At 40.0% G+C, this 12059-nt stretch overlaps 1 protein-coding gene across 12 annotated transcripts in view; it reads left to right on the top strand.

Moving 5' to 3' along the window:
- Positions 1–12059, top strand: part of ATF1 (activating transcription factor 1) — an 83002-nt gene that overhangs the window by 40532 nt on the left and 30411 nt on the right. For 6 of the 12 annotated variants that reach the window (XM_041736182.1, XM_041736188.1, XM_041736177.1 and 3 more), the window contains one exon: positions 11107–11226. The exons of the other annotated variants lie outside the window; for them this stretch is intronic. In XM_041736182.1, coding sequence (XP_041592116.1) covers positions 11107–11226 — 120 coding nt within the window. The remainder of the gene's footprint in view (positions 1–11106; positions 11227–12059) is intronic. 12 annotated transcript variants of the gene reach the window in all.

The following is a 12059-nucleotide window of genomic DNA, read 5'->3' on the forward strand; positions in this document are numbered from 1 at the left end:
TCTAGGGAACATTTTTCAGGGTTTGAGGCTCTTTTTTTCTTTTTTGACCATCTAAATAATGCATTAAGGCTGTAATCTGCTGGAGAACTAGTTATGCCTTCAGTTCTCTTCCCCATGTCCATACAACTTTGCTTCTGTTACCTTACTCTGAGAATGATGTGGCCCTTTGGAAGTCCCAGTTTAATAGGGGTTTCCTATTTTTACCTAGAAAAACCTCTGGCCTTTCATGTCCTCTTCTCCTTTGAGAGCATTCAAATCTACCTTCAGTAAGCAGTTCTGTTTACTGTTTGTTCTTGCCCTATCTCAGATTTTGCCCTGGTGATTTAGAATCTAGAGTCTTCAGAGTGTAAGTGAAGCAGAGGACACAGAAGTGTCAAGAAATATGAAAAGTCTGACATTTTACCCTGTCTGCAAGCTAATAAGGTAGAGTGTCTCAGTTTCATGGATGTCGGCAGAAGACATGAGAATCCTGGTTCAGAGAAAAGGGGCTGTATAATTCGTGTTATAGCAAATAGCATGAGTTTCACGTTTGTTTCAATTCCCCTTGCCCTCCAAATTGCACAGAGTACCGTGGAGTATCATTGCTGAGAGGGCTCTAAACTTAAGAAACCCCAGACTTTTTTTTTTTTTTTTAAGATTTTATTTATTTATTCATGAGAGAGACAAGAGAGAGACAGAGGCAGAGACACAAGCAGAGGGGAGAAGCAGACTCCCTGCAAGGAGCCTGATGTGGGACTCTTCCCAGATGCCCAGATCATGCCCTGGGCCAAAGGCAGGCACTTAACCACTGAGCCACCCAGGCGTCCCAGAAGCCCCAGACTTCTATTTTTTTTTTTTAATTTAATTTTATTTATTTATGATAGGCACACAGTGAGAGAGAGAGAGAGGCAGAGACATCGGCAGAGGGAGAAGCAGGCTCCATGCACCGGGAGCCTGATGTGGGATTCGATCCCGAGTCTCCAGGATTGCGCCCTGGGCCAAAGGCAGGCGCCAAACCGCTGCACCACCCAGGGATCCCAAGCCCCAGACTTCTAAAGAAAGCTGCTAGCACACTTGTCCAAACTTTGACCTGGAGGAGACATTACCTTTATTCTGGACAGCAAACAAATCTGCCCTTTGGCCTGAAGGAGACCTACCTCTCTTCCAAAGCTGTTCACCATATAAACATCCTTGAAAAGATAGTCCAGAACAAAAGTTGCCTCTCTTCAGAAGACATGGAGAAACCTAGAGACCCATAGAAAATTGACTGTCAATGAGGATATAAGAGTGTATCCTTTTTGTCCTGCCTTCTCCATCTTCCCATCATTTTTTCCCTAGATAACAGAAAATTAGATGATTTTATTCTTTTAAACTTTGTCATGCGTATCTCCTCTCTTTCCACATATTACCCCTATACACTCTCTCATACTTTTGGGGAGTGAGGGTATGTGAAATTTTGCTTTTTTAGCTAGGCTTTTGAGAACAAATAAATGCCATATGTTGAGGCATATGTGTACTGAAACAGTATATATAAAGCTGTTTAATTGGTTTCTTTGTGATTGACTTTGAGGGCAGTGACTGTTGCCTTTTTTATTTTGAAGGTGTAGCACATCACCTGGCACAGAGCTAATACTTACTGGGTCTGGTTATCTGTTTAATCGAAACTTATTCCTGATATTCAAAACACAATGTTGCCTAGGTTTGCTTATCTAACCACCCCGACCCCTACTCCAATTCTCTAGTGCCGTGTTTCTCAAAATACAGTATATATCCCACCACTGGTGGTACTCCACATCTCTTTTTTTTTTTTTTTTTTTTAATTTATTTATGATAGTCACAGAGAGAGAGAGAGAGAGGCAAAGACATAGGCAGAAGGAGAAGCAGGCTCCATGCACCGGGAGCCTGATGTAGGATTCGATCCTGGGTCTCCAGGATCGCGCCCTGGGCCAAAGGCAGGCGCCAAACCGCTGCGCCACCCAGGGATCCCGGTACTCCACATCTCTTTAAGTGGTATATGGATGAACATTTTTATTGTCATGGGTTGAATTCAAAGATACCAGATTGCTTATTTGAAAGTTAGGGCATTGGTTGGAACAAGATGGATTGTGAGAATGGCCCTACTAAACCTAGGGCAGAAAATATTTCTCCCTGATCATATTGACATGGGGAAGATAGGAAAGTTAGCATCATCTCTTGTGTTCCACCTTGCCCTGAGGTGAGGAAACGTAGAATTCAAGTTAGAAAGTCAAAGATACAGCCAGAAAAATGTATAGTAATAACTTCATTAGGTTATAATGTCCGAAATCAGAAAATACTTGTCTAGCGTCAAATGTGCCAGTTGGCATTAAGACCTCAGTTTGAGAATACAGTGTGGAGCAAAAAGAGGCAAGCTCCTCTTCTTCATAGCATTGTTATTTAGTGGAAGAGACAACACATGGACCAGATGTAAAAGTATAACAACTCTGAGAAATACAAAGGATCATGCATAGGATAGTATGAGAACCTATATAATAGTGATTTGACTTGTGGGCAATAGGACAGCTTCTCTAAGAAAATGATGCTTGAATTGAGATCTGAAGGATGAGCAGGTGTTAACTTTGGGGAAAGGAAGGGAAGACCTTTCTAGACACATGAATGAATGTCTTATGCCAAGGCCTTGAGAGGGAGCAGAAGTGAAAGGAACTGTCAGGCTCCACTGTGGGCAGAACTAGGGGAACATGGTTTTAAGATGAAGTAGGAGAGGTGGGAAGGAGCCAGTCTGTGCAGGACTTTGTAGACCATGGTAAGGATTTTTTTAGTAGGTATTTTAAAATTACTATGTTTTGGGCAGCCCGGGTGCCTCAGCGGTTTAGCGCCATCTTCAGTCCAGGGCGTGATCCTGGAGACTGGGATCGAGTCCCACACTGGGCTCCCTGCATGGAGCCTGCTTCTCCTTCTGCCTGTGTCTCTCCCTCTCTCTCTCTCTCTCTCTCTCTCTCTCTCTCTCACACACACACACACACACACACACACACTCACTGTCTCTCTCTGTCTCTCATAAGTAAATAAAATCTTTAAAGAAAAAAACCAAATTACTATGTTTTGTTTGGTTTTTAAATTAAGAATAGAATTTTAACATTGTTTTCATTATATTTATTTTTATAGTTACCATATAGTTATGGCAAGTGGTATTTGCTTTTATTTAGAGTGAAAAAGGTTTTCTTTTTAAGTATATTTGAATTTACAAAGGAGATACTTTAAAGAAAATTAATAAGTAGATGATTATACAGGAGATAAATGGATTTGGCATTCTCCTAAAAGCATGCAATTGAGTGTGAATTCTTTATCCTATCAGTTCTATTTACCCATGTGTGTAAATCCTGTCTAAGGATCATTTGAATCTTTTGAGACTTAGGAAGAGTGACATTTTGGAGCAAGTACAGCATATGCTAACTAGAGAAAAAAATTTAAAGCCACAAAATTATGGTGAATTGATCTTTACATTAAATAACAAAAGATGTAATTATCTGGTTCAGTTTCTTTTTCATTCATATTTTGAGTTAATGGCTCCAGTCCATTAAGAACTGAGCAGATACCCTGATCTTGAGGGTTTGCTATTATAGTTATTAACAAATCATTAAATCAGCATTTCAAATGTCAGAACAGGCAGTGCCTTTTTCCTTGAAATGAAAAAGCAAAACAAATATATTGAATGTGTTGGAAGCAAACTGAGAACATATAGAGTGAGAGTTTATAAAACACTCTGCTTGGTACCAGGAGAGAGTGTCTTGGAAAAGAGCACTGGGCTCTGGAGCCAGACAGGGTCAACCATTATTGCAATCACTGCTGTGCTGGATACTTTACAAAAAAATGTATTATGGAGAATGTCAGACTTTTTTTTTTTTTTTAAGATTTTATTTATTCATGAGAGACACACACAGAGAAGCAGAGACACAGAAAAGAAGTGGGCTTCATCCAGGAAGCCCGATGTGGAACTCGATCCCGGGACTCTAGGATCACACCCTGGGCCCAAGGCAGGCGCCAAACCGCTGAGCCATCTAGGGATCCCCTCAAACATATTTAAAATAAGAGATTATTAGCTTAAACCTAATAGCATGCCTGCATGCTCTCTCTCTCTAATAAGTAAATCTTAAAAAAAAAAAAAAAGCCATTCCCTAATATCACCAAATATCCATTTAGTGTTTAAAATTTTCCTAATTGTTATTTATTCCCTGATATTTATTATGTGTGTACACATATATTTTTTAAGAGTCTTGTTTGTTTTTTCAATTTTACATGTAGGTGAAATCATGATATTTGTCTTTCTGTTTATTTTATTTAGTATAATATGATCTAGGTCCATACACGTTATCACAAATGGCAAGGGCTCATTCTTTTTTATGGCTGAGTGATATTCCATACCACATCTTCTTTTTCCATTCATCTGTCTGTGATCACTTGGGTTGCTTCCATACTTTCACTATTGTAATTAATGCTGCAATAAACGTACTTACAGAACTATATTGAGTGAGAGTGGACATCTTTGTCTTGCTCCCAATCTTAAAGAGAAAGCTCAGTTTTTCAGTATTGAGTATGATATTAGCTGTAGGTTTTTCATATGTGGCTTTTATTATGTTGAGGTATGTTCCTTTTAAATCCCCGTTGTTGAGAGTTTTTAACTTTAATAAGTATTCTATTTTGTCAAATACTCTTTGGCCTCTATTGAGATGATAATATGGCTCTTATCCTTTCTCTTGTTAATATGATATATCATGCTGATTGATTTGCAAATATTGAGCACCCTTGCATCCCTGAAATGAATCTTACTTGGTTATGGAAAATGATTCTTTTTAATGTATTGTTGAATTCAGTTTGCTCATACTTTGTTGAGGCAGAGATATTAGCCTGTAGTTGTTTTTTTATGTAGTGTCTTTGGTTCTGGTATCAGGGTAATGCTGGCCTGATATAGTGAATTTGGAAGCTTTTCTTCCTCTCTTATTTTTTTGGAATAGTTTGAAAAGAGTAAGTGTTAACTCTTAAATGTTCAGTAAGAATTTACCTGTGAAACCAATTGGTCCTTGACTTTTGTTTGTTGGGAGTTTCTTTATTACTGACAGGATATCAGTAGCAATCAGTCTCTTCAAATTTTCTGTTTGTTCCTGATTATTTGGGAAGATTATATGTTTCTAGGAATTTATCAGCCTTTTAGTTTGTTCAATTTGTTGGCATATGTATTTTCATAACAGTCTCTTATAACCCTTTGTAACTCTGTGGTGTCAGTTACTTCTCCCTTAATTTCTGATTTTGAGTCCTTTCTCTTTTTCTCTTCATGAGTTGGGCTAAAGGTTTATCGATTTTGCTTTATTTTTTCAAAGAATTGGTTCCTGGTTTCATTGCTTTTTTTTTTTTTTTTTTTTTTTTTTAAGATTTTATTCATCAGAGACACAGAGAGAGGCAGAGAGACACAGGCAGAGGGAGAAGCAGGCTTCATGCAGGGAGCCCGATGTGGGACTCAATCCAGGGACTCTGGGATCACGCCCTGTGCCAAAGGCAGATGCTCAGCCGCTGAGCCACCCAGGCTTCCCTCATATCTTTTCTTTTCTTTTCTTTTCTTTCCTTTTCTTTTTCTTTTTCTTTTTCTTTTCTTTCTCTTTCTCTTTCTCTTTCTTTCTTTCTTTCTTTTTCAAGTATTTCATCTATTTCTGAGCTAATCTTTTTTATTTCCTTCTACTAACTTTGGGGTCTGTTCTAGCTTTCAGGTGTAAGGTTAGGTTGTTTATTGAGGGGTTTTTTGTTTTATTTTTTGAAGTAGGCCTGTTTTGTTATGAACTTCTCTCTTGGAACTGCTTTTGCTGCATCCCAGAGAATTTGGACAGTTGTGTTTTCATTTTCATTTATCTCCATGTATTTTTTATTTTTTTTCTTTGATTTCTTGGTTGATCCATTTATTGTTTAGTAGCACGTTTGTTTAGCCTTCGCATAGTATTCTTTTTAGGCTTTTTTTGTTTTTGTTTTTGTTTTGTAATTGATTTCTAGTTTCATACAGTTGTGTTTGGAAAAGATGCTTGTTATTTCAGTCTTGAATTTATTGACTTTTGGCAGGGGGAGAGCTAAAATGTGATCTGTACTGAAGAATGTTTCACGTATACTGAAAAGATTGTGTATTCTGCTGGTTTTAGATGGAACATTCTGTGTATATGTAAGATCCATCTGGTTTAAAGTGTCATTCAAAACCAGTTTCCTTGTTGATTTTCTGTCTGGATGATCTTTTCATTGATGTAAATGGGGTGTTAAAGTCCTCTACTATTATTACTGTCAATTTGTCTATGTAGGTGCTTTTATGTTGAGTGCATAGATATTTACAATTGTTATGTCCTCATTGTATTGTTCCTTTTATCATTATGTTGTACCCTTCTTTGTCTCTTGCTACAGTCTTTGTTTTAAAGTCTAAGTATTGCTACCCTGGCTTCCCTCCACCCCTTCCAGTTTGCGTGGTATGTTTTTCCAGCCCTTCACTTTCAGTCTGCATGTCTCATTTCAGTCTGAAATGAGTCTCTTGTGGGCACCATGAGGTGAGTCTTTTTTTTTTTTTTAAATCCATACATTAACCGTTTGTCTTTTAATTGGAGCATTAAGTTCATTTATATTTAAAGTAATTATTGATAGGTCTGTATTTATTACTATTTTGCTACTTGTTTTCTGGTTGTTTTTGTAGTCCTTCTCTGTTACTTCTTTTCTTGCTTTCTTCCCCTGTGGTTAGATGGCTTTCTTTAACGTTAGGCTGGGATTCATTTCTCTCTATTTGATGAAATAAAATAACTTTTCTCAAGTTCAGCGGATATCTTTATAATCATTACTTTATTCTTTATCAGGCATATTGTTTATCTCTGTTTCTTTTAATTCTTTTGCTGTGGTCTTGTCATGTTCTTTCTTTTGGGACATACTCCTCTGTCTCATCATTTTGTTTCACTCTCACTGTTTGTTTGTATGTATTACAGAGATCTGCTCTGTCTCCTGGTCTTAAAATAGTGGCCTTGTATATAAAAGGTCCTATGGTGCCCTGTAGCGTAATGCTCCCTTATCACCAGAATCCCCGGTCTAGGGATGTCTTCTGTGTATGTTGGCTTTGTGCATCCTCCTATTGTGGCCGAGCCCCATTTGCTTTCAACCCAGTTGACTGCAATGACCCACTTTTTCTGCTGTGGGCTCACTGGACAGAGTTTGGTCTCTACTATTGAAGGGTCTGTGTGAGAGACCTCCATAGATAGGCGGGGTCAGCAGCCATGCGAGCTGTCTGCATTTAGTCTCTCTGCCGCAGCTGCAGGCCCACCAAAGGCTTTCCTTGTGCTTGGCCCCCTGAGAGGTTTTGGTTGATAGGTGGGTCAGCAGTCAGAGTAGATGTCTGCAATTTGTCACATTGGGGACACACTAATGGGCAGGATTTTCTCCCTTTGTGACCAGCTAAAAGGCTTGCTGCTGGAAGTGTGTGCACACTGGTGTGTGGTTATCTTCCCCTCTCCCCAGGGCAGGAGTCACTTTGGAGTAGCATCAGTCTCTTCTGGGGCTGCTTTGAAGGGATGCCTTCTGAGGCATGCAGATGGATAGAGCATGTTTGCTGGAACATGGGGGTGGGACACATGGTGCAAGTGTCCAGCACTGTTGGCTGGGGAAGAGGAAGAGGAATGGCAGCCACCATCACTTTTGTCCTTGGAGAAGTCTCTCAAAGATCCCTGCTCCTTTAGAAAATAAATATAACTCCTCTCGTATACATCAGGCTCTTTTCAAATTACTGCTTCTGTGCTGTGTCTCAAGCAGGGTTACTTTCTCTGCTGGTTTTTTAACAATGGCGACTTCATTTCCTGTCTCCCTCCAGTTCTCCCAGCATTAAGCCCAGATTTTAAAGTACCCTGAATTAAGTCCCACCAATTTTTAAGGTTCCCACAGTTAAGCCCCACTAGTTTTCAAAGCCAGACATTATGGAGACTTGTCTTCCCAATGTGGGTCCCTAAGCATGGGATTCCTGGGGTGGGGTATGGTCCTCTTCTCTGTGCTTGTGGTATTTCTCCCGTTTGTGGTCAGTCTCCTCAGGGGTATTGGTTTTCAGCCACCTCTCTGCTCCTCTCTATGAAGGTCTGTTCTGCCAGTCTTCAGGTCATGTTCAGGGTTAGTTGCACAGATGTAGCTGTTATCTTTGTGTATCTGTGGGATGAGATGAGCTCAGGATCCTTCTACTCTAGCATCTTCCTCATAATCCACGCACATTCATTTTTCAGCAGTTGGTTGAGCCAGGATACAAGTAAGAGATATTTGTAGGCCCTTCTTTTCACCTTTTTTTCCACACTCTTTGTTTTTACCTTATTACTTGTTTAAACTTCATTATAACTGTGAAAAAGAGGGATTCCTAGATGGCTCAGCAATTGGGCTCTGCTTTTGGCTCAAGGCATGATTCTGGAGTTCAGAGATCAAGTCCCACATTGGGCTCCCTCAGGGGAGCCTGCTTCTCCCTCTGCCTGTGTCTTCCTCTCTCTGTGTGTCGCTCATGAATAAATAAATAAAATCTTCTTTTTAAAATTTTTATTTATTTATGATAGTCACAGAGAGAGAGAGAGAGAGAGGCAGAGACACAGGCAGAGGGAGAAGCAGGCTCCATGCACTGGGAGCCCGACGTGGGACTCGATCCCGGGTCTCCAGGATCGTGCCCTGGGCCAAAGGCGGGCGCCAAACCGCTGCGCCACCCAGGGATACCCCAATATATAAAATCTTAAAAAAAAAAACTGGGGAACCCTGGGTGGCTCAGCGGTTTGACGCCTGCCTTTGGCCCAGGGTCCGATCCTGGAGTCTCCAGATCCAGTCCTGCATCAGGCTCCCGGCATGGAGCCTGCTTCTCCCTCTGCCTGCGTCTCTGCCTCTCTCTCTCTCTCTCTCTCTCTCTCTCTCATAAATAAACAAATCTTTAAAAAAAAAAACTGAAAAAGTTAGTATTAGTTCTGCTTACAAAGGAAGAAACTGAGGTCCTGAGAGATTAAATAATTTGCTTAGCATCACAGAGTTAATGAGTGCCTTTAGCTGAAAGTCTTTCTGTGTCTCCAAAGCCTATGTGCCTTTGTGGAGTCAGAAGACTTTGATTAGGTGCCCAGGTGGCTCAATCTGTTAAGCATCCAGCTCTTGATTTCAGCTCAGGTCGTGATCTCAGGGTATGAGATTGAGCCCTCTGTCAGGCTCCATGCTAGGTGTGGAACCTGCTTAAGATTATCTCCCCTCGGGACGCCTGAGTGGCTTAGCGGTTGAGCGTCTGCCTTTGGCTCAGGGCATGATCCTGGGGTCCCGGGATCAAGTGCCGCATTGGGCTTCCTGCAGGGAACCTGCTTCTCCCTCTGCCTATGCCTCTGCCTCTCTCTGTGTGTGTCTCTCGTGAATAAATACATAAAATACTAAAAAAAAAAAAAAAAAACCCCACAAGTTCTCCCCATTAGTTGAGTGATGGGCTTCATTTGGGGTCTGAAAGGTAAGGGGGCATTGATTTTTTTATCTGAGTGTAATGGTAACTCTAGAACTGGGTTTTTAAGATTTGTGAATTCTATTTTAACTCTTTAATTTTTATATCACCTTATTGAGATACTGTCAAAGAGAAAGAGAGACAGACAGGTGTTAAAGGTAGCAAGACAGGTTTCATTTAGCCTAATGCAGTAGGGAAGAGAGACTGCAGCATAAATTGAGTTCACATCTACTGAAACAAAAGATGAGAACCTTTTTAAATGCTGGTGTGTGCTGAATGAAAAATACGGGAGATACTAGGTTAAGAGGTTGGTCAGTGTGATACGGCCATCTATGTTTGCTAATTTAGAAGTTAGGCTTCTGCTGTTCCACAGAGACTGGGAGACAAGGGCCATAATTCTTTCTGATGATTACATTTCAAATGGAGGGTTCCCAGGTTAAGAAAAGACATTTCTGGGTTATAGAAGATTTATATCTCAAGGATCAGAGAAAGGATTTATAACTGCAAGTTTTCTAAAGTAAATGCTCTAAGCAAAGTGAGGTCAGGAACTTGTAGTCAGGTTTTCACTGGAACAATAAATTTTCTTGGCAACATTGAGCTTTCTTAGGCATTTTGAGGGGGTTGGGGTCATCTGGGAACATGGCCTTAAGCTGATAAAAGCTGTACTAGAATTTGGTTATGTCCCTTAGTGTGCTATGGGAGAGGGTGATGGAGTTGTTTGTGCTGAGTTTGCAGTTCCTGGTACCTGGATAACATCTTATATACAAACTTCATGGCCTGGAGATTTGGGGGAATGATAAGACTGGAATTTAATCCCATCTTGGGAAAGGGAAAAGAACCTTCAATGAAGGGAGTAAGGTATTGTTTTGGGGGCTTTATGCAAAGAGAAGAAGGGGAGCTGTCAGGAAGTTGATTTACAGGACCTGAGAAAGCAGCCTTGGATTTTGTTATTTAACTGCAAGATGAATGGTATGAACCAGTGTAGTCCACAGGAAGGCAAGAGATAGCTGTTAACTGAAAACATAAAGCTTCTTGGAAGAGGGAGAACTTGAGTTTAGCCTTGAAGGATGACTGGTGGCCTTTTCTTGGTTTAGCATTTTATTATGGTATTTCTGCAAAACCCTGTCTGATTTCCATAGAAATAAATTATAAGCTCATGATTGTATTATATATTTTTAAATATTTTTCTTCAAAAACACTACCCAAAGTTGCTATCTCTCTCTCTCTTTTTGACTCTGGATTTCTGGAATGGTTTTCAGTCAGATCTCTTCAGATCAACATGTTTTAAAGAGCTTCCGTGTTTTTGCACAGTTCTCTATCCAAAATCTTCTAACCCCCACTTTCATATACACCTTCAGGGAATTGTTTATGCTTCAACACCCAGATGAAGTAGCAGCCTTTCTTGGCTCCCGTGGTACAGTGTTTTCTATTTGTCCTCTCCTATTATAGCTCTTATTCGGTTTGTTGTAATTTGTTTGTAGGGTCAACCCCCTAGTATAGTTTCTGGCCCATAGAAGGTGCCTCATGTTTGATTAATAGATGTGGTTAAATATAATAAGCTCTGAAATATGTTTTCCAGTGTTAAGAACTCAGCTATCTTATGTGCATAGGTATAATACATATTTGTTAATTGAATTTTTATTTGTTCTTAGATGGCATTAAGAGGATCTGCGCCAGTGACAATTATACCTCTTCCTGGAGAGCAAGTACAGGTTCAGGGGGTCATCCAGACAGCTCAGTCTTCTGTAATTCACCCACCACACGTGCAAACGGTACAAAAATTCAAAGACTTAGTGGTTAAGAGAGGGGACTTTTATACCCTGAGTCTTTGGACACGTCGAAGCTGCTTTAGTTACAGTATTATAAACCAAGATAATAAAGTTGTCTTAGAAAATAAGACTGTAGGACAAATGAGGAAAATAGAAAAGTTTGAGGATTTCTAGTTTCATATATAGACTACCCAGTGAAAAGTAAGACAATTTGGGGAAGTTATTGCTCAGAAATGAAGGACTTCCTTAAAGGAAATCACCTTCTTGTCCCAGTGGTATCGTTCATAAAAAGGAGAATTCTGAAGCAAGGGCGATGATGGTAGTATCAGCAAAGTAATAAAAGTATCTACCTTATGCTTTGTGGGGTCAAATAAGAGAGGTCTCTCATAGCAGAGACAAGTTCTTATTTATACCCATCTGCCTTCATATTACTGCCTGACAGCAGTAGGAAGGAAAGAGCGATCCTGGGTTCTTTTTTCTTTCTAATCTTTGTCCCCATTTTATCTTCTGGTTCCAGTGAGTCTCAAAACGCCTTTGGCCATCTGCCATTTTTTCCTGCTGACTATTTAGTATCTGGCAGTGTTATCAGCTCTACAGCTGTGTCTTTATGTGGTTTTCCTGATGAAAGGTGGCAACTGCATGGAGTTTTGAGTTTTTATATGAAGAATTTACTGTTACTTGCCAGTGGTGTCACTAAAGAAAAATATTTTATCTTAGTTATATAAATTTTCCCTTAATTCCAGAAATTATTTTCTGAGACTATGGAATAAATTTAGGGACAGTAAACCAGTAAAAGGTTTAGGTTAGAAATGGTATATTCGGGTGGCCCAGGTGGC

This window comes from Vulpes lagopus, chromosome 21 (assembly GCF_018345385.1).
Source record: "Vulpes lagopus strain Blue_001 chromosome 21, ASM1834538v1, whole genome shotgun sequence".
Classification (NCBI taxonomy): domain Eukaryota; kingdom Metazoa; phylum Chordata; class Mammalia; order Carnivora; family Canidae; genus Vulpes; species Vulpes lagopus.